The sequence below is a fragment of the Leucoraja erinacea genome, chromosome 5 (genome assembly GCF_028641065.1).
Source record: "Leucoraja erinacea ecotype New England chromosome 5, Leri_hhj_1, whole genome shotgun sequence".
NCBI lineage: Eukaryota > Metazoa > Chordata > Chondrichthyes > Rajiformes > Rajidae > Leucoraja > Leucoraja erinaceus.
The window spans coordinates 20,818,055-20,845,902 of record NC_073381.1 but is presented as its reverse complement, the minus strand read 5'-3'; the positions used below and the strand labels follow the sequence as shown (position 1 = coordinate 20,845,902).

Below are 27,848 nucleotides of genomic sequence, written 5' to 3'. Positions count from 1 at the left end.
AGAGGTGGGTACAATTACAGCTTTTATAAGATATTTGAACAGCTTCATGGATAGGAGTGGTTTACAGAGATATGTGCCAAACAGAGACAACCCTCCATGCTCTCCATATCCATGTGCCCTTAAAGTCTCTCAAATGCCATTATTGTATCTGCCTCCATCACCACCCAGGCAACACATTCCAGGCACCCATCACTCTCTGTGTAAAGAACATGTCTGGCACATCTTCTTTAAACTTTTCCCCTCGCACCTGATTCTGTGCCGTGTCGCACTATCACTCTATAACTCTATTAGAAACCAGGGACTTGGTTAATGGTCTCACACATCTCCCTCAAACTTTTCCCCTCTCACCTGATTCTGTGCTGTATAACCAGATCGCTCTATAGCTCCTTTAGAGATCAGGGACTTGGTTAATAATTAATGATGGGACTACAGCCTTAGGGTTTAAGTTTAGGATGTGAGGGTTGGAATTCAGATTAGTATACTGAATAGAATTATTGTTGGGATTTGGATATTTGCTCGGTTTATAATCACGAGTTGTGCTTGGCGTACTGTACACAGAGCTCCCATTGGGGTACGGTTAGATGTAAAGTGGTGATTAATGAAGGGAGTGTTTCATGTTGCAGTTACATTATGTTGAGTATGATTATGACATTCTTGTATTTTGTTATGGGGTGTGTGTTATATCTAGGATTGGCAATTTATGAGTAGGTATATTGTGAGGACCGCAAATCCTATTCAGCATTATTGTAAGGATTGTGAGCCTGATTAGGATTAGGGTTGAGTTGAGTGTTAGAAACTGTGCGTTCATCATTTTTATGGACTACATTATTTCGCCGGAAAATTTCACTCTGTTGGAAATCTGTCAGACTCAAAAATATTTATTTCTTCAAGTGGGCCTGTGCTTAATAAAACACAGCATAAACAATTAATTTGTTTCCTCTAACAAGCTGACAGCAGTAAAGAACTAGCTTGTTCCGGGAAATTTTTAATTTTGACATATTTGCCGTTGGCAGTGCTTAGAGATAAGGATATCTTCGATCTACTGTTTCACTTAGGTTGGAGTAATTGGGTTCCTTGGTCATTTTCAATCCTGCTCATTAATTTCCTGCATGTGCCGTAGTTTGTGCTTACTTCCCTTGCTGGTTATTACCAAGGCAAGAGCCGGAGCAAATGCCAGCCCCAGTGCCAACATAATTGCCAGAGCTGCAATCAAACTCACTGGCACTGTCAGTTTTGCCCAACAAGCTGATGAAGGTGGTCCACCTTCAGACCTCAGAGATACAGAGCGGAAACAGGCCCTTCGGCCCACCGAGTCTGCGCTGACCAATGATCACCCCATACTCTCGCACTATCCTACACACTAGAGACAATTTACAATTTTTACCAAAGCCAATCAACCTCAAACCTGTACGTTTTTGGGGAGTGTGGGAGGAAACCAGAAAACAAGGGGAAAACCCGCGCGGTCACGGGGAGAATGCACAAATTCCATACTGACAGCACCCGTGGTTGGGATCGAACCAGGGTCTCTGCGATGAGGCAGTATCTCTGTGTCGCCCCAAACTAACCTGTTAATGGCCTGAAGTAGGGAAGAGTGAGAGTGGGAAGCTGTGTGTGTAGGGTCTACAGTGTGCTTTAGTGCTGTAACTACACACTGAATCCAGCTCTGCTGCATTTTCAATCACACCTGAGCTCACTGCCTGCTGAGGTTTTTCGTAGGCTACTGATGTCCCCATTCACAATCCCAAACACAGGTCTTGCATCTAATTTAGCCCCAATTGCTACAGTAGTTTGAGATACAAACTGCCCCCTCCTGGTTCTTTTCCTCCTGAATCAAGCAAGGAGGCAGAAAGTAAACAGAGAGATACATCAGAGGTAAGCAGAGAGAGGGTGCAGGGAGAGGGGACAGAGAGGGTAGAGAGAGGGTAGAGATTGACAGGACGAACAGTCAGGGAGAAGGGGGGGGGGTGAGGGGGGGATGGGGAGGGCGTGGTCAGGGGGTGCCGCGAGAGTCTCTGGTTTGAAATAGTGGACACATCAAGGGGGAAATAGAGGAGCATGCTCAGAGAGGGGGAGAAAGATGGAGGAATGTAGGTGGGGGGGGGGGAGGGGAGGAGAGGAGAGGAGAGGAGAGGGGAGGAGAGGAGAGGAGAGAGGGAGAGAGAGAGAGAGAGAGAGGGAGAGAGAGAGAGAGAGAGAGAGAGAGAGAGAGAGAGAGAGAGAGAGAGAGAGAGAGATGAGAGAGAGAGAGAGAGAGAGAGAGGAGAGAGAGAGAGAGAGAGAGAGAGAGAGAGAGAGAGAGAGAGAGAGAGAGAGAGAGAGAGAGAGAGAGAGAGAGAGAGAGCCATACGCGGGTCCAGGCAGCAGGCGATGGATGGTAAGGCAAGAGTCGGCTGCTTGCCCCTCTTTCGGGCCTACGTCCGTGCACGTGTGTCCCTGGAGAGGGAACATGCGGCGCTCACGGGGACTTTGGAGGTATTCCGTGGGCGCTGGTCACCGCGTAGGGTTGAGAGTATTGTGAATAATGATTGTAATGTTGTACTTTATTGACACGATACATTGTAAGTTCGTTTTGTGTATGACTTGATCTGTTGTATTATTTGATGTGTTGAATAAAGTCTTCGAAAAAGAAAAAAAAAAAAAAAGAGAGAGAAAGTGTCAGAATGTGAGACAAGGGAGGACAGGTAGACAAATGGAAGATAGTAAGACTAATGGAGGATGAAGAGGGTAGAGAAAATGAGATTGAGAATGAGACAATAGAGAAGGAGCAGAGCTTGGTGCTGGTGAAATTTCCACTGCTGCTCTGTGGACTGAGTCATTCTCTGCAGACTGAGGATTCCAGGGCTGCCAACTCTCACGCTTTGAGCTCCTTCCAGCTCTGGCCATAGAGCACTCCGGACAGTGCAAGTGTCCCGGGCCGCGGAGCCGTCGGAAGCGCCACTACCGCGGGAGTCTCTGTGCCTAAGGGACAGACTCTCAAAGGGAGGTGGAGAGAGAGAGAGAGGGGAAAGAGACAGGGAGACAGGGAGACAGTGGGGAGAGACAGAGGGGGTGTGAGAGGAGAGAGAGGGGAGAGACAGGGGGTGGGAGTGAATGGAGAGAGAGAAGAGGGGGGGGAGAGAGGGGAGAGAGAGGTAGGGGGGGGGCAGAGTGAGGGGGAGAAATGAGGTGGGAGAGGGGGGGTGAGAGAGAGGGGTGAGAGGGAAGAGAGAGGGGAAGAGAGAGGGAAGAGAGAGAGTGGGTGGAGAGGGTAGGAGAGAATAGGAGAGAGAAGGGGAAGAGAGAGGGGTGGTAAAAGAGCGATACAGTGTGAAAACAGGCCCTTCAGCGCAACTTGCCCACACCCGCCAACATGTCCCAGCTACGCTACCTGCTTTTGGTCCATACCTCCAAACCTGTCCTATCCATGTAACTGTCTAACTTTTTCTTAAATGTTGGGATGGTCCCTGCCTCAACTACCTCCTCTGGCAGCTTGTTCCATACACCCATCACCCTTTGTGTGGATAAAGTTACCCCTTAAAAAGTTACCTCTTAAAAATACTTCATCCAAAAAACATTGAAATCATACTTCTACAGTGTACTAAAACATGATTTTAATACATCAAATTTCAAAACGTTCCTACCCTGGGAGGGGGGACAACCTTCTTCCACACCCTCTCCCCACTCGGTTGCTCCACTCCCTCACCGGGTACCCCCAAGGCCAGTGATCAGTGATCGCACAGCCTCCCCCCTTTCAAAAATGCTCCAATCCAATTTAAAGCCTATATATTGCATTCAAGTGTAAGTTATAAGACTCGCTACAGTATGCACCATGTTGCACAATTTCAAGCTGAAAAATGCAAATGTTCCATACCAATGGGAGGGTTCTCCCTCCTCCCACCCACCCTCCAGTGGCGCAACGGTGGAGTTGCTGCCTTACAGCGCCAGAGGCCCAGGCTCGATCCTGACTGTACGGGTGCAGCCTGTACGGAGTTTTACATTCTCCCTGTGACTGTATGGGTTTTCTCCCACATCCCAAAGACATACAGGTTTGCAGGATAATTGGCTTCCCCAAATTGTCCCTGGTGTGTAGGATAGAACTGGTATACGGGCGGTCGCTGGTCAGTATGGACACGATTGGCCTGTTTCCATGCTGTATCTCTACGTAAGGTCTGGGTGAGGATGCACCATGAGTGAGTGAGTTGTTGCCTGCACCGTGTGATGGGGTGGGGAGACAGACCCAATTACAAAGTGCATTGGACAAACACCTCAGACGGAGGAGAAGGTGAGGCCTCCGGGAAGGAGCATGGCATTTGAATGAAATGCACAACACAGCCATGCTCTGACTCAGCTCCTTCAAGCTTGTCCAGACTTCAGGAAACTTTCAGTTCTGAAGAGGAAGCCAAGTGCTGACCTTAAAATGTATTTTCATTTTAATGAATCACGGATTTTCCATGCACACCCTGCAGACACGATACTGGAGTTTAATGTTACACCACCTCCCCCAACCCATTTCCCCCCCCTCCCCCCTACATGCCGAAAGGCAAAAAAACAGCAGTCTGAAGAAGGGTCTCAACCCAAAACATCACCCATTCCTTCTCTCCAGAGTTGCTGCCTGTCCCGCTGAGTTACTCCAGCATTTTGTGTCCATCTTTGGTGTAAACCAGCATCTGCAGTTCCTTCCTACATATTCCGCATTTATTTGTGACTGGTTAAAAATAACTGATGTTGTGTTTCTCTGTGTTATTCTCAGTCGGGATAACGAGTCACCAGGGAGTGACGCTGATCCATGGGACCCCACCATCAAAATATTCAAAATTCCCACTTTGTTAATGGCCTCTCGGACAGGCCATTAACAAATGGTCGGCGCAGCAAGCCGCGTCTGTTTAACGACTTCCGTATTGCAGGCCCCCCGATCCCTCCTTTACTACGGATGTTCGGTCACTCTACACCTCCATCCCCCACCAGGAAAGCTTTAACGCTCTCAGTTTCTTCCTCGAAGGTAGAACCAGCCAATTGTCATCTATGGACACTCGCCTCCACGCACCTTTTCATACTTCCATTCCCTCTCTTCTGATTGTTAGTCCGAAGAAGAGTCTCGACCCGAAACATCGCCTATTTCTTTTCTCTAGAGATACTGCTTGACCCGCTGAGTTACTCCAGCATTTTGTGTCTATCGTCAGTGTAAACCAGCATTTGCCTTTCCTTCCAACATCTTTATCTTTTTGACCAAATTTACACCCTCTTTCGTCACCCAAAGTCCACTTACTTTGCCATCCTTATCCTTCCTCCTTATTAGAATATGCCAGTTCTGAACATTGATAAGCTGTCCTTTAAATGACTCTTGTCAGATGCGGACTTACCCAATAACAACTGCTCCAAATGTACTCACCCTATATCCTGCCTATAATGTCTTAAGGGTCTGTCCCACTTACGTGTCCTTGGCACGCAAATTATGAGACCTCGTCGTTGCGTTGAGGTGCACGGGCATCGCATGGCCGTGCGGGGCCAGTCCCACTTAGAAGCGCGGAGGGGTATGTAGTTGTGCGCGGCATCGCGCGGGGCTCCAAAATTTTTGTAGTGAACAAAATCTTTGCGTGCCAACGACCTGTCGCGGAACTGACGGCCAAAGTGGGACAGGCCCAAGACGGAACGTCTCACCTTCACCAGCGGCAGAAGCAGGCAAACGATCGCCAAGCTCGGCCTGGGGCTCACGGCCGTTGCAGTCCGGATCCGCCCCCACTTCTACTCCCAGAGTGGGGCCAAGAAAATTGAAGATAGACACAAAATACAGGAGTAACTCAGAGGGAACAGCAGCATCGCAGGAGAGAAGCAATGGGTGACATTTCGGGTCAAGACCATTCTTTCAGACTGAAGAATACTCTCGACACAAAACATCACCCATTGCTTCTCTCCCGAGATGCTGCCGGTCCCGCTGAGTTACTGCAGCTTTGTGTCCATCTTCAAATGACGCCACGCGCTCCAGACAGCTGTGCGGACGCATGTAATCGCGCCTGACCATCGCGGCTCAACACGACCACAAGTCCGCGTAATTTGCGTGCCAAGGACACTTAAGTGGGACAGGCCCTTTACTCCAATTGCCCTAATCTAATATCCCTATGGAGCTTATAGAGTATTCAAAAGATCCATCGGTCTTGCATGGGTGAGGTCCATGTCAGAGCGGAGTTGGGAACAAATTGGATGGGGCTGGGTGACTGTGGTCGGGGCGGTGAGGGCTGGGGTTGAGGCATCTCAAGGGCAATTTTGAAGTCTAGTTCATCTCACGAGTGCTGGGCAATTGTGAGGGGCCAAGACTCGTGCAGAAACCTGGGCAGATGACAGGGTATCACTCTGCAAGCCTGGCATGTGCCCATACTGATACCCACATCTGGCACCACTGGTGACGGCACTGAGCGTAGAAGACTGGAGATGGAACTCCGTGCATGAGCGAGAAGGAAGAGTCAAGAGGGTCAAGTCGACAGTGTTTTTATTGTCATATGCCCTGAAATCCTGACTACGGGTGCTGTCAGTGTGGAGTTTGCATGTTCTCCCAGTGGCTGCCTGAGTTTACTCCGGGTGCTCCGGTTTCCTCCCACGCTTCAAATACGTACAGGTTTGTCGGTTAATTGGCTTCTGTAAATTGTCCCGAGCATGTGCAGGAGTTAACTAGTGTATGGGGAGTCACTGGTCGATGTGGACTCGATGGGAAGAAGGGTCTGTTTCCATCCTATATCGCTAAACTAAACTAAAGTATAATCTGCTTCTGGTTTTGAGACAAATGCAACTATTGATCGTAGAGGACGGGGAGGGGGGGTTCGGGTGATGTTGTGACAGAGGATCAGAAAGGGATGGTGAAGGAGTTGGAGAAAAGTTGTGGGGACAGAGTTGTAAGTAGATTAGAGGTAAAATGAGGGGAACGGAGAGAGGCTGTGAGCAGTTTAAAAGGAAGGATGTGAATTGGTTAGAGATTATGACCTGGTCAATTATAAATGAGTTCCAAATTGTATCACGTCAATAGCTGTTCACAGAAGGCTGTTCTGCCCATTTACAATCTCTGCACCTAAACCATCCCCCACCCCCTCGGTTGATATCGGCACCCATTTCATTGTGATTGGGAGAAAGGTTACACTGAACTTTCTATTTGGAGAAAGCTTAATTTAATATCAGAATAACCCTCGTAACATTTCTCTTGGCTTGTGTTTTGCAAGCCCGTGTTTATTTAATTGATCAGTGTTTCGGCTGACTCTGGAAGTTGCGGGATTCGATACTTCCTGCAGGTTCAAAATGTTGACAGGATCAGTTATTGGAAAGGTTAGAAAGAATGTAGCACTTGCCCCATCTCATCTCTAACATTTCCTTAGCTCGGCACTCAATACCTTCTGCTTGGTTATCCAATTAGTGCCAGGCTGCCAGTATGTTTGGAATAGAGGAGAGCGGTCCATTGGGAACGAGAGTTGCTGACTGTGAGAGGAGTACGAAGGTAACTCTTCACCGTCTGTGGACGCCTGGTTTCTTGATTAGAGCAATTTGTAAAGAAGCACCATTGAAGCAATTCATACAGTCCTGTGCATGGCCTGTGATGCTCTATTCTCACAGACACTACTTTGCTAACACCGTATCCAACAATAACCATGACACTTTCGATTTACAGAATGAATGAAGTGTGCTTCAGTTTTCTTGCTCAATCAATTTCGTTGTTCCCGTAGATTTTTTTGTTTTCTGTGAAGTGTTTTGAAGAGGATTGTTACTCTGCCTTTATTAACCTGGATTTTCACTGGAGTCTTTAATTTCTGCGAAAGAACCTTGAGTTGTTAAAAGATTCCTGAACTTGATTCTTGAACAGATGGCTTGGGAGGGGTGTGCCTCAGATGGGTTTTCTGGTCCACTGAGGCTAACTGCAGATGAACAACAATAACCCAGGCATACTGCTTCATTGTAATTCAGTGAGATATGAACACCTCATCTTCAATCATGCTTGTGATGAGGACAAATTGATGCAGTTGCACAAAATATGGAGCTATAAAGGAGAATTGAACATCAAGGCAAACACCACAGGACCAATGGCTGGACTGTTTACAGACAGTTCATGCACATTTCAGAGCTACTTCACAAAACCAAGGGAGCAATGGGGTAAATAGACGGAATGAAAGAAGCAAATACAGAATGGCTTGTATTTATAAAGCAATTTTTGTAAGTTCAGGATGTTTTACAGCTAACAAACTACCTTTAGAACTGCAGTTCCTGCTAATAATAATAATAATAATAATAATAATAATAATAATAATAATAATAATAATAATAATAATAATAATCATATCTTTTAATGTCATTGCACATAAGTGCAACGAGATTTGGTATGCAGTTTCCATCCGATGTCATAACTTAAGTAACTAATAACATTTAGATTTAGATACCCCGAGAACATGGTTTGTAAAAGAATATTACAACAGTAAAATAATCAAAACAGTTCAAACAGACTAAAGTGCAGATGTGTCTGTGCGACGTGACCATCCGAGGGAGACAGTCCATGGGGGGTGGGGGCCACTCAGCAGGGCCGGTTCAGAGCCGCTATAGCTCTGGGAATGAAGCTGTTCCTGAGTCTGGAGGTTCGGGCGTAGAAGGCCTTGTAACGTCTGCCGGAAGGAAGTAGTTCGAACAGTCCATTACAAGGGTGTGAGGAGTCTTTATGGATGCTGACGGCCTCCCTGAGGCACCATGTGTGGTAGATGCCCTCCAAGGCTGGTAGCGGTGTCCCAATGTGGTAATGCTGTAATGTGGTCTAGACTGTTATCTGTCCTAGGCCGAGATAACCAAAATGAATCGGAATAAGAGTGAGAAACAGGGTCGGAGATACACAGAGGAGGAGTAAGAGAGGAAAGAGAGAGTGAGTCATAGTCATACAACATGAAGACCCAACTCATCCTTGCCAACCAGTTTTTATAACTGAGCAAATCCAATTTGTTTGTGTTAGGCTCATATCGCTCTAAGCCTTCCCTATCCATGTACCTGTCGAACTATCTTTCAAACATCATCTTTGAACCAGCCTCTTCAGCTTCCTCTGGTGTTTCAATCCATAGACACAGCACGTTCTGCATGAAGAAATCGTCTCGAGTCTAAGTCTTTCCCCTCTCATCGTAAACCTATGCCTCTTTATTCTTTAATCTGGGACAGGGCTGTGACCATTCACCTTATCTATGACTCTCATGATTACACATACATCGATATAAAGGGTCTGTCCCACCTACGTGACCTATTTGGTGACTGCCGGCACCCGTCATAGGTCTCTGAAAATTTTCAACATGTTGAAAATTCAGCGGCAACCAGAGAGACGCTACGACTCTTTGGAGACCTCTCACAACCATAGGACACCTCTCGCAACCTTACAGCCTGTATGGTCATGAGAGGTCTCCTATGGTCGTGAGAGGTCGCCTGCGACATGTCGCCAGGGGTCGCCTGGATGGTCGTTAGAGGTCTCCTATGGTCGTGAGAGGTCTACGAAGAGTCGTAGCATCTTCCTGGTCACCGCTGAATTTTCAACATGTTGAAAATTTTCGGCAACCTATGACGGGTGCCCGCAGTCGCCGAAAAGGTTGCGTAAGTGGGACAGGCCCTTAAGGTCACCCCTCATCCTCTTACCCTCCAAGAAAAAAAAGTCCCAGCCGATCCGGCCTCCCTTTGTAACTCAAGCCCTCGAGCCCTAGTAACATTCTGGTGAATCTTTCCTGCACTCTTTCTTGCTGAATGACATCCTTCCTATAGCTAAACTACACACTGTACTCCAGCAGCGTCTCATCAATGTTTTGTACAGCCGTAACATGACTTAAAAACATCTGTACTCAATTCACTTAGCAATTGAAAGCAGGCATGCCAAGTGCCATCGTCACCACCCTGTCAACCACTGTCTCCACTTTCAAGGAACTAGTCCTAGTGCCCCTGGGTCTCTCCACTCTGCATCGCTCTCCAGGCCCCCAACATTTACTGTAAAGGTCCTCCCCTGGCTTGACTTACCAAAATGCAAGGGAAAATACCAGAGCAAATGCTAGAGGAGCAGAGGCAGAAAGATTGGGAGCAAGAGAGATAGAGGGAGAGTGGGCAAAATAAATGGGATACTTAAAGAAAAATAGGGACAGAAGAATGAAGAGTCGCCAAAAGAAAGGGGGTGAAAGAGTTGCTTTTCTCCCAGAATGTGTCCTGTGCTGCAGTCAGTCTCCAAAACCAGTTTAATATTAGATGTCCTTCCCAAACTCATCTGCCCCTCTCCTGTCAACTAATTTTTTTCTCCCTCAGCCCTCTCCGTCCCTCACATTGCCTTTCTTCCCCTCCTCTCTTCTTACTCTGCTCCCCGTTCTCGCCTCTCCTCAACTCAATTCTCCTGCACCCTCTTCTCCTCCACCGCTCTCCAATGATTCTGTTCCTTCTGTCAAAACTCCCCTCTTCTCCCCACCCTTCTCCTCCTTTCCCTATCTATTCCCTTATCCTTCCTCGCTTCCCAATTAATCAACCCTCGCCCTAATTTTACTTTCCTCTCTGTGAATCTCTCCCGCCCTTTCTCAACCACCTTTTCCTGAGCCTTCCGCTTGCCACCGCTCAACTGCCCCAACCTATACCTATACCCAGTGGCGGACTGGCCAGGGTGTCAGCTTGCCCGATGGCAAGTGGGCCCCTGATGAAGTCATAGCAAGTGATGGCAAGTGGGCCCCTGTTAAATGATAGCATTGTAGTTGTGGGTGGGCCCCCTTTGTCTCCTGGCACCCAATATGTTTAGACCCAGTCCGCCACTGCCTATACCTCTATCATCAGGATCTGTATTAACAGCAGAAAAATTCATAAACGATCAACTTAGAAGTTTGGATAAAGAGTCCCGTCTCCACGTTTGCTGGTGATACAAAGATTGCAGCGTTGTAAGCAGTGACCACTGATACTCAACATCTCAGATGGCTAAACGTCATGCCTATTCCATGACAGCTGGAAGCATTAAATTACAAAGAGAATGGATAAAATGAATGGGCAAAGCTGTGACAAATGGATTTCATGGTAGCCAAATATAAGATTCTTGAACTGGAAAAGAACTGGAAAAAGTATTACCAAACGATGAAAAGCTGGTACCAGTCAAGATTTGAAGAGCCTTAAAGACCCAAGTACATGAATCCTTAAAACCCAAGTACATGAATCCTAAAGTCCATGAATCACAGACAGATGATCAAACATAATCAAAAGGGCAAGTGGAGTTTAAGATGATTGGTAAAAATGGCAGACCAGTCATGTGAAAAATAAGTGAGTCTTGTTCATACAGGTGGAAAGAGTGATAGAAATAGCTTGCAAAGTAACGTAAAAAAGAAAATTGTTGAAATACTTGGAATAGTGAAAAGGGAGGAAATGGGTAGTAGATGGCAACTACTGGATACCATAGACCTTGCATGGAATGATGGCAGGAATGACCTTCTGTGCTGAAGTGCTGACTGGTTGCATCGTGGCTTGGTTCAGCAACATGAGCGCCCTGGAGAGGAAAATACTACAAAAAGTAGTAAACACTGCCCAGTCCATCATCGGCTCTGACCTTCCTTCCATCGAGGGGATTTATCGTAGTCGCTGCCTCAAAAAGGCTGGCAGTATCATCAAAGACCCACACCATCCTGGCCACACACTCATCTCCCTGCTACCTTCAGGTAGAAGGTACAGGAAGCTGAAGACAGCAACAACCAGGTTCAGGAATAGCTACTTCCCCACAGCCATCAGGCTATTAAACCTGGCTCGGACAAAACTCTGATTATTAATAACCAGTTTTCTGTTATTTGCACTTTACCAGTTTATTTATTCATGTGTGTATATATTTATATAATGCTATATGGACACATTTATCTGTTTTGTAGTAAATTCCTACTATGTTCTGTTGTGCTGAAGCAAAGCGAGAATTTCATTGTCCTATCAGAGACACATGACAATAAACTCACTTGAACTTGAATAAGGCAGAATGTTTCCATGAAGTTTGCTTTAGTAACAGAAGTTGTGTTTCTGAGAGGCGTGCTGCCGTAAGCATGGATCCATTCCCCACGCTGAATTGCAAGCATTGACATCGGATAAAGACTTTGCCTCGGACCTTTATCTGGTGGGCAGTAGCAGCTGCGAGAAGCACTTTGAATTTAGTGACAGACAAATTGGAGCTACCAGCACGACTGCATTGCCCACTGTCATCAATCAGGGATGGTTGGTCTTGCGGTAACCAGCAGCAGCTGGAAATCTAACCAATCCACTCCAACCAGCAGCGGATTATGAGCCCTGTTTTCCCCAGGGGAGGAATTATGCTTCCCTGGTCAGAAATTCCAGGAAGGAGTCGGAGACAAAAACAACAGCTGCCTCCTGTCATTTCAAAGCACGTGGAAGGACAGGCCTGAAAACTCGGGAGAAGGTTGGGATGATGAGCGTGGCAATCCCGTGTCAAAGACCCTCTTGGAGCAGAGGAATGGAGGATATCACTTGGCCCTTTGAGACTAGCATATGAAAAGAAAGTCTTTCAGCTCCAGATGTGGCCTCCTTTACATTGGCGAGACCAAGTGGAGACTAGGTGACCATTTCGCCACACACCTAGGCTCGGTCCATGAAGGCCTGTTGGATCTCCTGGTTGCTCACCATTTTAACTTCCCTTCCCATTCCCAGACAATCTTTCTGTCCTGGGCCTCGTCCATTGCCAGAATAAGGCCACAAGCAAAATGGAAGAACAGATCCGGGTTCGATCCTGACTATGGATGGAGCAGCACAGTAGCGCTGCATTACAACGCCAGAAATCTAGGTTCGATCCTAGCTACTGGTGCTGTTTGTACATTCTCTCCGGGTGATCTCCGGTTTCCTCCCACGCTCCAAAGATTTTTACGGGTTTGTGGGTTAATTGACTTGTATAATTGTAAATTGTCCCTAGTGTTTGGTGAGTTAGAGTTCGTGTTCGGGGATCTCTGGTCGGCACGGACTCGGTAGGCCGAAGGGCCTGTTTCTGCTCTGTATCCCGAAAACTAAACTGAATTAAACAAGACATGTCTTCTCTCAGAGAGCCATGAATTGACTTCTCTAGAGAGGCAGAATCATGGAATGTATGTTCAAGACGGGGACTGGGAGACTGAGGACGAGCCTCAACAAGGGCCACTGCGTCATTATCCAGACGTGGCCAATGCACAGTCCAGGAGGAGCAGGCGATATCTCATCCACGTTGCCTCCATCGTGGGGGCAGCATGCGCTGGGAGTGAGTCTCCAGCAGTGCAGGAAGGATCGGACTGGAGCTGGACCCTTCTCTCTGCCCCGAGCGATCCCGCCATCAGATAATATACGAGAGTCACCCCTCTGAACCGTCCCATTGGTGGATAACATAACCGTGGGACCCACACATGTTGACAGCACTGAGAAAATGAAATGGTCATGAAAGAAACCGCAGGGATTGGTTAGTGAAGTGGACATTTGTGTATGTAGCAGCTGTTGGCGATGTTATTGCTTATTGTTTGTCACTCATTAAATGATTGCCTGCTGGAGTCCTAATCCTGATGCTTAGATGAAGGAGGATGGGGATCTTTAATTGGCCAACTTAATGGCAGCCATTTATTTAATTGTGCCATTACCATTATGCATAAACAAAGCTCCATTAAATCAACAGTTGTCATAGAAATATTGTCCACAGATTTGCTTGCCTTCCTCCAGATGATGTGCTTCTGAATGATCCATTTTCTCAGGAATCCTTTCAAAATAAAGCACGGTAACTAGCTGAGCCTTTCCTCCACCAATCAACCCCAGACCACTTCTCCCACTCACTGTGGCCAGAGGCAGGAATGCACACTCTTGTAGCCACCCCCACTCTCCTCTTGTACGATGAATGAGCAGAGGTGTGCAAGACAAAGAGCACCACACTCACCTTGCAACTTTCACCATCTGTCCTCAGGGATGTGATTAGTTTTAGAGTTGCAGCATGGAAACAGATCTTTCGGTCCACGCCGACCAACATTCCCCGCACATTAATACTATCCCACACACACACTAGGGACAATGTTACAATTTTACCATGCCAATTAGCCTGCAAACTTGTACGTCTTTGGAGTGTGGGAGGAAACTGGAGCTCCTGGAGAAAACCCACGCAGGTTACGGGGAGAAGGTATGAACTCAATCAATCAATCAATCAACCTTTATTGTCATCTTGCAAAGCAACAGTTGTACAATGCAAAATGAGAAGATGTTTCCCAGGGAATACCGGAGCATCACACATGAAACTTAAAACATTTCACACATAATAACAGTAAAAACAATCCAGTCCCTGATGAAACAGTATAAATAATTTAAAGCAGGTAAAACAGCAACATTAAATGTGGACAAGCTTTTCCCTTTGAGAATAGAGAAGATTCAAACAAGAGGACATGACTTCAGAATTAAGGGACAGAAGTTTAGGGGTAATATGAGGGGGAACTTCTTTACTCAGAGAGTGGTAGCGGTGTGGAATGAGCGTCCAGTGGAAGTGGTGGAGGCAGGTTCATTGGTATCATTTAAAAATAAATTGGATAGGCATATGGATGAGAAGGGAATGGAGGGTTATGGTATGAGTGCAGGCAGGTGGGACTAAGGGGAAAAAAAATTTGTTCGGCACGGACTTGTAGGGCCGAGATGGCCTGTTTCCGTGCTGTAATTGTTATATGGTTATATGGTTATTAAAATAAAGTAAAACAGTCATTAAAATGTCCAGGGCAGCTGATTTGAGTGGCCAGTGCCAGAGTTATTAAAATGTTAGTGCAAAGCCGCAGAATCAGGTGGAGTGACTGTTTAGCAGCCTCACAGCCTGTGGCAGGAAGCTGTTTAGCAGTCTGGCTTTGATGCTACGGTATCTCTTGCCTGATGGCAGGAGATACAGATGTGTGTGGAGGGGGTGCAGTTTGTCCTTAGCTATTCTCAGAGTTTTTTTCAGACAACGGCTCTGGAACAGTTCTTGTACCGAGGGTAAGGAGACGCCAATGATCCTCTCTGCTCCCCTCACTACCCTCTGCAGAGCCTTCCTGTCTGAGCTGTATAGAGAGCAACTGTAGGATCTAACCCGGGTCACTGGCGCTGTAAGGCAGCAACTCTACCGCTGCACCACCGTGCCGCAGTTATGTAGAGGAATAGACCCACGCAGTATCACTTCTTCACAGACCCTCGTACTGTGGTCAGATGTCGCACTTAGATGAAGCTGACAGGGATATTGGAGGAAATGTCCTACTGTGCTAATGAGTTATCTGCTGAGGCTTTAAGTCCGTTACCAGTTCTTAATGGAGTCAGTAACCAGGCTAGTTGTGCTATATTCTGCAAGCAGATCTCTGTAACTTGAAAAGGGTGCAGAAAAGATTTACGAGGATGTTGTCAGGACTCGAGGGCCTGAGCTATAGGGAGAGGTGAACAGGCTAGGACTTTATTCCTTGGAGCGCAGGAGGATGAGGGGTGATCTCATAGAGGTGTATAAGATCATGAGAGGGATAGATAGGATAGATGCACCCAGAGTCTTTTACCCAGAGTAGGGGAATCAAGAACAAGAACAAGAAGACATAGATTTGAGGTGAGAGGGGAAAGATTTAAGAGAAACTTGAGGGGCAACTTTTTGACAAAAAGGGTGGTAGTTGCATAGAACAAACTGCCAGAGGAGGTAGTTGAGGCAGGTACTATCACAACATTTAAGAAACATTTAGGCAGGTACATGGATAGGTTAGGTTTAGTGCGATATGGGCCAAAGACAGGCAGGTGAGACGAGTGTAGATGGGACATGTTGGGCGGTGTGGGCAAGTTGGGCTGAGGGGCCTGGTTTCACTCTGTATGACTCTATGATTTCATCTCATGGCAAGAAGCTATCATTAGTTCTGTCAATGTAAGGCACCAGGGAGGGGAAATCAAGGCTCTGCTTCCCATCCTTTACATAGAAACATAGAAAATAGGTGCGGGAGTAGGCCATTCGGCCCTTCGAGCCTGCACCACCATTTAATATGATCATGGCTGATCATCCAACTCAGTATCCTGTACCTGCCTTCTTTCCATACCCCCTGATCCCCCTAGCCACAAGGGCCACATCTAACTCCCTCTTAAATATAGCCAATGAACTGGCCTCAACTACCTTCTGTGGCAGAGAGTTCCACAGATTCACCACTCTCTATGTAAAAAAATGATTGTCTCATCTCTTTGCTGCATGACATTTGATAGAAGTAGCCTGGCAGTCACCAATTGATCCGAACAAATGCTGCATTGATCCATTGACTAGTGAATGCAGTGGACTGGGAGTGTGCCTTCAGGGGATAATGGTGGGGAGGTGAGATGGAAAGCTTGGGGAAGAACCATTGGTAACAGGAGCAATAAGGCTAATCAACCCTCAAAGTTGCATCACCATTCAGTAAGATCATGGCTAATCCAATCTCACCCTCAATATTTTCCAACTCGCTCCATGGACTCCTTGTCTCCCCTAGTTTAAATATCTCCCAGTCCACTGGCTTGAACATACATTTGATGATTCTGCCTCTCTAAAGAGAAGATTCATGGCCCTCTGAGAGAAGTAATTCCTTGTTTAATTTTAAAAAGAACTGCAGATGCTGGAAAAATCGAAGGTAGACAAAAATGCTGAAGAAATCAACCAGGTGAGGCAGCATCTATGGAGCAAATGAATAGGTGACGTTTTGAGTCAAGACCCTTCAGACTAATGTGGGGGGCGGGAAAAAGAAAGGAAGAGGCGGAGACAGTAGGCTGTGGGAGAGCTGGGAAGGGTAGGGGAAGGAGGGAGAAAGCAAGGACTACATGAAATTGGAGAAGTCAATGTTCATTCTGCTGGGGTGTAAACTACCCAGACGAAATATGAGGTGCTGCTCACTCTGGCCATCCGCTGTAACCAACCTGATCCCCCGGTGGCTCAGCACCAACTCCCCCCCCCATTCCGAATCCAACCTTTCTGTTCTGGGCCTCCTCCATGGCCAGAGTGAGGCCCACTGCAAATTGGAGGAACAGCACCTCATATTTTGCTTGGGTAGTTTACACCCCAGCGGTATGAACATTGACATCCAATTTCAGGTAGTCCTTGCTTTCTCCCTCCTTCCCCTCCCCGTCCCAACTCTCCCACAGCCTACTGTCTCCGCCTCTTCCTTTCTTTTTCCGCCCCCGCCACCCCCCCCCCCCCCCCCACATCAGTCCGAAGAAGGGTCTCGACCTGAAATGTCACCTATTCCTTCGCTCCATAGATGCTGCCTCACCCGCTGAGTTTCTCCAGCATTTTTGTCCACCTTGTTTAATTTAGTTTAGTTTAGAGATACACAGCGGAAACATGCCCTTCAGCCCACCACGACCACGCCCATCGGCGATCCACACGCAGGAACACCACCCTAAACACATTAGGAGCAATTTAACAGCAGTTCCTTCCTACACAGGAACAATTTACAATTTTACCAAAGCCAATTAACCTGTTTGGAATGTGGGAGGAAACTGGAGGTCACGGGGTACAAACTCCGTACGCACACCACCAGTAATCAGGATTGAACCCGTGTCTCTGGCGCTGTAAGGCATTAACTCTACTGCTGCGCCAACAATTCCTCGTCATAGAAACATAGAAACATAGAAAATAGAGGTCATTCGGCCCTTTGAGCCAGCACCGCCATTCATTGTGATCATGAATCCTATCAATAACCCGTGCCTGCCTTCTCCCCATATCCCTTGGCTAACCGAGAGCTCGATCTAACTCTCTCTTAAATCCATCCAGTGACTTGGCCTCCACTGCCCTCTGTGCCAGGGAATTCCATAAATTCACAACTCTCTGGGTGAAAACGTTTTTTCTCACCTCAGTCCTAAATGACCTCCCCTTTATTCTAAGACTGTGGCCCCTGGTTCTGGACTCCCCCAACATTGGGAAAATTTTTCCTGCATCTAGCTTGTCCAGTCCTTTTATAATTTTATATGTTTCTATAAGAGCCCCTCTCATCCTTCTAAACTCCAGTGAATACAAGCCTAGTCTTTTCAATCTTTCCTCATATGACAGTCCCGCCATCCCAAGGATCAATCTCGTGAACCTACGCTGCACTGCCTCAATCACAAAGATGTCCTTCCTCAAATTAGGAGACCAAAACTGTACACAATAAACCAGATATGGTCTCACCAGAGCCCTATACAACTGCAGAAGAACCTCTTTACTCCTATACTGAAATCCTCTTGTTATGAAGGTCAACATTCCATTAGCTTTCTTCACTGCCTGCGTCATTTTCAGTGACCAGTGTACAAGGACGCCCAGGTCTCGCTGCACCTCCCCCTTACCTAACCTAACCCCATTGACATAATAATCTGCCCCTTGTTTTTGCCACCAAAGTGGATAACCTCACATTTATCTATATTATACTGCATCTGCCATGCATCTGCCCACTCACTCAACTTGTCCAGGTCACCCTGCAACCTCCTAACATCCTCTTCACAGTTCACACTGCCACCCAGCTTTGTGTCATCCGCAAACTTGCTAGTGTTGCTCCTAATTCCCTCTTCCAAATCATTAATATATATGGTAAACAGTTGCGGCCCCAACACCGAGCCTTGCGGCATTCCACTCGCCACTGCCTGCCATTCTGAAAAGGATCCGTACACTCCTACTCTTCCGGTCTGCCAACCAATTTTCTATCCATGTCAACACCCTACCCCCAATACCATGTGCTCTAATTTTAGTCACCAGTCTCCCGTGCGGGACCTTATCAAGGCTTTCTGAAAGTCTAGATACACTACATCCACTGACACCCCTTCATCCATTTTACTTGTCACATCCTCAAAAAATGCCAAAAGATTAGTCAAGCATGATTTCCCTTTCATAAATCCATGTTGACTTGGACTAATCCTTTTACTGCTATCCAAATGCCCATTATTACCTCTTTACTGCCATCATCTATCATCACTACCTTAAAAGTTCTTCCCCTTATTCTGAAAGCATATGTGCCCAAATGTCAAACAAAACCCATTAGAGAAACTAACCTTTCAGTATCTACCCTGGCTATTCCCCACAACTTTAGTACATGCCCTCCTCATTGTGCTTAACCCCAATATATCAGCCTATCCAGCTTAGTCTTACTTCATATTCCATCTCTTCAACCCAGGAATCGACCACGTAAACCTTCTTTGCGCCATTTCCAATGTAAGTACATAATTCTTAGGCATGGAGACCCAACAGCTTGGAGTTGTCAGAGTGCAACCCTGTCCTAGAAAGTTGCATCCGTTACTTTTACACTCCGCAGCCTCTGCACTAAAGGCAGCTATTCCAACAGCATTAATTACTTGTTGCATCTGCATTCCAGCCTTTTGTCTTTGTAGCATTTTCATTACCAGATTCCTTTTTTTTAGAGATCCAGTGTGGAAGGAGGTCCATCAGCCCACCGAGAACACACCGACCAACAATCACCTGTACACTAGTTCTATGTCACCCCACTTTTTGCATGCTACACACTAGAGGCAATTTACAGCAGCCAATTATCCTAAAGACCTCAATTTCCGGATTTTTCTGCCTATTTCCACTAAATCTAACCCAGTCTCCACAACACCCTGGGGTAGCAAATTCCAGAGATTCGCCAACTTCTATGAGTAGATTTTGTAATCTTATTATACTTAACTAATGATTTGTTTTCACTCTTCCTTCCACATTGTGGCATACTGTGCATCATCTGCCAGGCAGGCTTGTTTATGCTGCCTATACTCTCTGCTGGCTCTTTGTATCATCCTCACAGTTTGCTGCCCCACCTATCTTTGTATAATTAGCCGCTGGAGGAGATGAGTAGAGAGTACCTGGCCTGGGAAACATCTTAGTCAGAGGGGAAGGGGATACACTTAGAAACACTTTGTTACCTAACTTCTGCTGTCTTGAGACATTGTGCAACAAGGGTAACGGAGCAATGAAGAGTTCACAGCCATTCGCCAACTGCCAAACTCACAAGTGTGCGTGCAATTTGGATACTGCCGTTTTGGGAGTGATTAAGATTGTAAAACACTCTTGCCGTTTGTTGCAATTGCACCGAGTATGAACCACTTGAGCTCCGAGCTCCACACGTACAGTTCATGAAACAATCTCGCCTTCTCAACCATGTCTCACGCCATCTGTTCAGCTCACACATGGAGTCTGAATTTAAAGGGGAACTGAGCGGACAGATTGAACAGAGATACTCACAACAGCAATGTAGCAACAATGGCCATTCCCATTCATGTTGTCCTGGATTACATCTTCAGCATCCTTCTCACAATGTGGGACCCAAGACTATACACACTGCTGCAATTCACCGGCTTACCTTTTGTTGAACTATTGTTGGACGTAACTAGGAATTAGTTCACTCAATGGATCTTCCTGTCGTGAGACTCTACTGCCTTTTTAGGTTTTAGATGACAATCAGTTTCAGTAATTACCTGTTTTAGGTATGTGTCCAATTAGCTACTGACCCTGCTAAAGGCTCTATGGGGTAAACCTGTTGCTCTGGGTTTGCACCAATCCAACTTTCAGGTATGGGAAACCCCCATGGACTTTAAAGAGCAGGGTGGGGATTGGGGGTTGGGGGTTGCAGCTGCCTGGAAGTATTTGCTGATTCAGCTCTTTCTGAGTTTCTGAGTTACACCAGTGATTAGATTTTGGAAACACGGTTAGACGACATGGAAACGCTGCCTATACATGTTCTCCAGAGATGCTACCTAAGCTGATGAGTTACTCCAGCACTTTGTGTCTTTTTTTTTGCAAGCCAGCATCTGTGGTTCCTTGAGTCTAGAGTCATTAGGCTTTGCAAGGCAGATGCACGAGCATTAAAGTTAAGGTTATTTCTTTACCTTGGGTATTATTTCCACTGTGGTTCCAAAGTAAAGTTTGGGTACAAAATTCAGCACGAAATCAGCAAACTCCAATGTTTCTACTGCAGTTGTACAGGGCGTTGGTGAGACCACACCTGGAGTATTGCATACAGTTTTGGTCTCCTGATCTGAGGAAAGACATTCTTGCCATAGAGGGAGTACAGAGAAGGTTCACCAGACTGATTCCTGGGATGTCAGGATTTTCATATGAAGAAAGACTGGATAGACTCGGCTTGTACTAGCTAAAATTTAGAAGATTGAGGGGGGGATCTTATAGAAACTTACAAAATTCTTAAGGGGTTGGACAGGCTAGATGCAGGAAGATTGTTCCTGTTGTTGGGGAAGTCCAGAACAAGGGGTCACAGTTTAAGGATATGGGGGAAGTGTTTTAGGACCGAGATGAGAAAAACATTTTTCACACAGAGAGTGGTGAATCTCTGGAACTCTCTGCCACAGAAGGTAGTTGAGGCCAGTTCATTGGCTATATTTAAGAGGGAGTTAGATGTGGCCCTTGTGGCTAAATGGAATCAGGGGGTATGGAGAGAAGGCAGGTACAAATGGCGGTGCAGGCTCGAAGGGCCGAATGGCCTACACCTGCACCTATTTTCTATGTTTCTATGTTTAATAAAATCTAAAGCTCTCAACTTTCATTTTCAGTGCGTTCAAAGTTAGTTGGGTCAAGCAGAGGGATGAAGCTAGCACGGATCCTGCCCTGTATTACCATCTCCATATTTTCATGTCCTCCTTTCCCCTTCCATCCAGTGATTTTACTGTCCTGCCATTCAAACTGCAGTCTGCCCCAACCCAACCAACCCTCCCATCTGTTAACCCTCCCTCTCACCAGCTTTACTTCTGACCACTGGTTTTCTCTAACTGACTCCTCTTTTTGTTCACAGGTTCCTCCTGGTCTTTGGCTGCTTGGTTCTGTCAGTGCTCTCTACAATCCCGGAGCACGCCACACTTGCTTCGCACTGTCTCTTCATCCTGGTGAGAGCCTTTCCCATGGGGCGTTTGTGTACAGATCACTGCATGTGTTGTGCATGTTTGACATCAAAGTCCTCGAATCCTGCAGGCTGTGCTGAAGTAGAAATACGGATGGGGGAGAGATTGTGATAGTTCTCTACTTGAGCTCATTGCGAACTTTCAATGCATTTTAACTGAGCAACGGTCAGTTTGTTGTCGAAATGGAAATCAAAGCAACTAAAAGTCTGATACAAATGGTAACCTGAAATAGACATCAGGTCAAAAAGACCAAGGGGTTGCAGTGAACAGAAGCTCCAGAATTAATGCTAGCATTGTATTAAATTACTGCAGACATAACAGACAAATCACTCACACATTCACCCATTAGTCACACTCAATAACTATTAATAACTTGGATCTATCAGCTAGTGCCAAAGCCACAGATCATCCGTTTGCACATCCATCACTCACACCCGTCGATCACTCACACTCATCATTTTCTCGTTCCCTCGCTCCTGCACGCATCACTCCATTGCTCATCCTCCACTGACATAACCATCGCCACTTGTGGCCCCACAGCCATTCATTATTCAGCAGGAGCAACCTTAACACAATGAAATCAGAAGAGTGATACCTATAGTAACATGTATGACACACGGTGGCACAGCGATGGAGTTACTGCCTTACAGCGACAGAGACCCGTGTTTGATCCTGATTACGGGTTTGTAATGCTATACGGAGTTTGTACATTCTCCCCATCACCGCATAAGTTTTCACCGGGTGCTCCGGTTTCCTCCCTCATTCCAAAGACGTCCATGTTTGTAGGTTAATTGGCTTGGTAAAATTGTAAATTGTCCCGAGTGTGTAGAATAGTGCTAGTGTATGGGGTTCATTGGTCAACGCGGACTCGGTGGGCCGAAGGGCTTAATGTTAAACCCTTCCCCATGGTGTAACTTAGCGGGTCAGGCAGCATCTCAGGAGAATGTGGATAGGTGATTTTTCAGGTTGCGACCCTTCTTGCAGGGGTGGAGGAAGAAAACTAGAAGAGAGATGAGGCAGAACAACTCATGACAGGTAATAGGTGAACAAAGGTGAGGGAAATTTCTGACACCCGATGGTTAGACAAAGGCCAGAGATGAAAAAAACAGAAGGTGTGAGACAAAAGGACTGAAGAGTTGTGAATTGTGAAGCCAGAGGAAGGAATGTACATGGAGTGGGGGGAGGGGAGAAATAGGTGCGAGTTCCAGGTGGGGCACAGAGGAGGAGTGGAAAGAAAGTGCAGGGGGGGGGCGGGGGAGGGGGTGAGGTTGTTAAATGTTACCTAAATTTGGAGATTTCAATGTTCATACCATTGGGTTGTAATCGATCCAAGCAAACTATGAGGTGCTGTTCCTCCTGGTGGCGTGTGGCATCAGTCCGGCAATGGAGGAGGCCCAGGACGGAGAGGTTGAAGTCAGACTGATAGTTAATGATCAAGCAAACTCGAGTGGGTGAGAGGACACAGGGGAGATGTCCACATGAATCAGGAATTCCAAAGATGTGAGAAAGGATCCACAGTATGACATGACAATACCTGGCCAGAGAAATGCCCACATTAGTAACACTATATTCTCCACTTTGATTATACTCTCTCATTTACTATCTGATATAATTCATGTATGATATAATGCATGTAAAAAACATTTTTCACTGTATCTCAGTAGAGTACGCGTGACAATGATAAAACCATGCCAATACCAAGGGTGGCACAATGACGCAGCTGCTAGAGCTGCTGCCTCACAACGACAGTTCGATCCTGACCTCGAGTGTTGTCAGTGGGGTGTTTGCACGTTCTCCTTGCGACCGCAGGGGTTTCATCCGGGTGCTCCGCTTTCCTCCCACATCCCAAAGGTGTATAGGTCTTTGGGTGAATTGGTCTCTGTACATGACCCCATATGTTTGCGGAGTGAAAAAGAAACGGGAATAACATATGACCTGTGGGAATGGGTGATGGATGGTCAGCGCGCACTCGGTCTGCTGAAGCACCTGTTTCCATGCCGTATCTTAAAGTAAACCAGACGCAGAACTATTTGGAAAAGAGCTGAACATTGTGTCAAATTTGTAATTCACTGAAATGGGAACATCGGGGGTGAGGATGAGCCTCTACTGAGGTCTGGCTTTATAGGGATGAGAGGGTAAATGCCAAAAGAGATAGTGGAAACATTTGCTCGATTTCAAACCAGTGGAAAATCTCCAGAATGTTGACAAATTCCATCACGCCATCCCTCGGCCTTTGTTTTTCCAGAAAAAATAATATTTGGGCACAGCTTTGTTTATATGTTATTAACAGAGAGTGGCTTGTGATTGACTATATTGAATCATCCTGTATTCATTGACCTAGCCTTGTTGCTGCTTACTTAGCAGGGGAATCAAGAACCAGAGGACATAGGTTTAAGGTGAGAGGCGAAAGATTTAAGGGGAACCTGAGAGACAAATTCTTCACTCGGAGCGTGGCAGGTTTATGGAACGAGCTGACAGATGAGGTTGATCCAGCTGATACTATAATCATTTGAAAGACATTTGGACAGGTACATGGATAGAAAGGTTTAAATGGATATGGGCCAAATGGGACTAGCTTAGATGGAGCATCTTGGGTCAACATGGAGGAGTTGGGCCGAAGGTCCTGTTCCTGTGCTGTGTGACTGCATTAGTTTGGCAGTGTTAGTTTGACTGGACATAATCCGGAAGACACAGGATCATTTCATTCCAAAATGGAAGAAAGGTTCTATGGGGAGTAGGAGACAACCGTGGCTGACAAGAGAAGTTAGGGATAGAATAAAACTAAAATAAAAGATGTATAACACATCGCTGGAAGAGTCGCTGGAATCCAGGGGATTGGGAAACTTTCATAGGACAACATAAGGAAACAAAACAGGCAATACGGGCAGAAAAGATGAACTACGAAGGGAAGCTGGCCAGGAATATAAAGAAGGACAGTAAAACCTTTTGTAAATATGTTAAGGGAAAAAGTGTAGCAATATCAAACGTGGCTCCCTTGAAGTCAGACAGGGGTGAAATTATGGGTGGTTACACAAAAAAGCTGGAGAAACTCAGCGGGTGCAGCAGCATCTATGGAGCGAAGGAAATAGGCAACGTTTCGGGCCGAAACCCTTCTTCACGTGGATAGAAAATTGGTTGGCAGACTGGAAGCAAAGAGTAGGAGTGAACGGGTCCTTTTCAGAATGGCAGGGGTGAAATTATTATGGGGAACAAGGAAATGGCAGAAGAGTGAACAGGTACTTCGGATCTGTCTTCACTAAGGAAGATACAAACAATCTCCCAGATGTACTGGAGGACAGAGGATCTAAGGGGGTAGTGGAACTGAAAGAAATTTTCATTAGACGAGAAATAGTATTGGGTAGGCTAATGGGACTGAAGGATGATAAATCCCCTGGACCTGATGGTCTGCATCCCTGGGTCCGCAGGGAGGTGGCTCTAGAAATAGTGGATGCATTGGTGATAATTTTCCAATGTTCAATAGATTCAGGATCAGTTCCTGTGGATTGGAGGATAGCTAATGTTATCCCACTTTTCAAGAAAGGAGCGAGAGAGAAAACGGGGAAATACAGACCAGTTAGCCTGATTTCGGTGGTGGGAAAGATGCTGGAGTCAATTATTAAAGAGGTAATAATGGGGCATTTGGATAGCAGTAAAAGGATTAATCCAAGTCAGCATGGATTTATGAAAGGGAAATCATGCTTGACTAATCTTCTCGAATCTTTTGAGGATGTGACAAGTAAAATGGATGTAGGGGAGCCAGTGGATGTAGTGTATCTAGATTTTCAGAAAGCATTTGATAAGGTCCCGCATGGGAGACTGGTGACTAAAATTAGAGCACATGGTATTGGGGGTAGGGTGTTGACGTGGATAGAAAATTGGTTGGCAAACAGGAAGCAAAGAGTAGGATTGAACGGGTCCTTTTCAGAATGGCAGTCAGTAGCGAGTGGACTGCCACAAGGCTCGGTGTTGGGGCCGTAACTGTTTACCATATATATTAATGATTTGGAAGAGGGAATTAGGAGCAACACTAGCAAGTTTGCAGATGACACAAAGCTGGGTGGCAGTGTGAACTGTGAAGAGGATGTTAGGAGGTTGCAGGATGACCTGGACAGGTTGAGTGAGTGGGCAGATACGTGGCAGATGCAGTATAATATAGATAAATGTGAGGTTATCCACTTTGGCGGTAAAAACAAGGATTATTATCTCAATGGGGTTAGGTTGGGTAAGGGGGAGGTACAGCGAGACCTGGGGGTCCTTGTACACTGGTCACTGAAAGTTGGCGTGCAGGTACAGCAGGCAGTGAAGAAAGCTAATGGAATGTTGGCCTTCATAACAAGAGGATTTCAGTATAGGAGTAAAGAGGTTCTTCTGCAGTTATATAGGGCTCTGGTGAGACCACATCTGGAGTATAGTTTTTGGTCTCCAGTTTTGGGACTCCTAATTAGAGGAAGTGCAGCGTAGGTTTGTGAATTGATCCCTGGGAGGCAGCGTACTGTTATGATGAAAGATGATCCCTGGGGATGGCGGGACTGGAATTTAAAAGGATAGGAAAGATTGAAATAGAAATAGGAGTAGGCCATTCGGCACTTCGAGCCTGCACCGCCAAGGGTGAGGGTATCCCGTTCTTCTAGAAACAGCCACAAGGGCCAAGATAACTCCCTCTTAAATATAGACTGAAGGGGATCTTAAGAAACATATAAAATTATAAAAGGGCTGGTCAAGCTAGATGCAGGAAAAATGGTACCAATGTTGGGCGAGTCCAGAACCAGGGGCCACAGTCTTAGAATAAAGGGGAGGTCATTTAAGACTGAGGTGAGAAAAAACTTTTTCACCCAGAGAGTTGTGAATTTGTAGAATTCTCTGCCACAGAGGGCAGTGGAGGCCAAATCACTGGATGGATTTAAGAGAGAGTTAGATAGAGCTCTAGGGGCTAGTGGAGTCAAGGGATATGTGGAGAAGGCAGGCATGGGTTATTGATTGGGGATGATCAGCCATGATCGCAATGAATGGCGATGCTGGCTCAAAGGGCCGAATGGCCTCCTCCTGCACCTATTTTCTATGTTTCTATGTCTATGTGCTGCTCAGCGCAGTTATTGGAAACCGTCACCAATTTCCCTCTCTGTTTGCCCGGCAGGAATTCGTGATGATCGTGGTGTTTGGGCTGGAGTTCATCGTGCGAGTGTGGGCCGCGGGCTGCTGCTGTCGTTACCGCGGGTGGATGGGACGCGCCCGCTTTGTTCGCAAGCCGTTCTGTGTCATCGGTGAGTGATAACCCGCATGGTGGGAGTGGGAGGTGGGGCCGCCAACGAGGGTAATGGCGAATGCCGGGAGCATCAAAGACAAGGACGTTGATCGATCCTGACTCGACTGGAGGCTGCACCTCAGTGTTGGAGTCAGGTACGTGTGCACTGAATCACCTTCTGTGTGACTTAGTGGGTGAAACTGTTTGATGAACATCACCCTGTTAGAATTGGTTCCGATTTTTCATTTGTAGTCTGCAGCCACTTCGGAATTTCTTTAGCTGCGAAAAAACAGGATACTGTAAATAAGAAGTGTTGCTGGATAGAGTAGTGGTTCTTTCAATGGATGGCACCTGTTGCAGACGATGGCTTGCTGACAGCAGTGAAGTTCTAGCCAGTCTTCCAGTGCCACTTGACGGGAAGGATTCTGATCCAAAACCTCACCTATTCCTCGTCTCCAGAGATGCTGCCTGACCCGCTGAGTTACTCCAGCATTTTGTGTCTATCCACTTAGCACAAGGCTGACTAAGTACAAGGATTGGAGGGCAGGAAAGAAGGAAAAGACAGAGATACAAGGATTTGCAGGTGCTGGAATCTTGAATAAAACACAAAGTGCTGGAGTAACGGATTTTCAAGGAAGACTCTCTCTAACTTCTACAGGTGCACAGTCGAGAGCATACTGACCGGTTGCATTGTGGCTTGGTTCGGCAATTTGAGTGCCCTGGCGAGGAAAAGACTACAAAAAGTAATAAACACTGCCCAGTCCATCATCGGCTCTGACCTTCCTTCCATCGAGGGGATTTATCGCAG

The 27,848-nt window shown here is 46.4% G+C and overlaps 1 protein-coding gene across 1 annotated transcript in view; it reads left to right on the top strand.

The window, feature by feature from the left end:
- LOC129697023 (potassium voltage-gated channel subfamily KQT member 5-like) overlaps positions 1-27,848 on the top strand; it is a 218,881-nt gene that overhangs the window by 137,572 nt on the left and 53,461 nt on the right. Inside the window, exons 2-3 of the mRNA XM_055635219.1 lie at positions 21,693-21,783; positions 26,933-27,059. Coding sequence (XP_055491194.1) covers positions 21,693-21,783; positions 26,933-27,059 — 218 coding nt within the window. The remainder of the gene's footprint in view (positions 1-21,692; positions 21,784-26,932; positions 27,060-27,848) is intronic.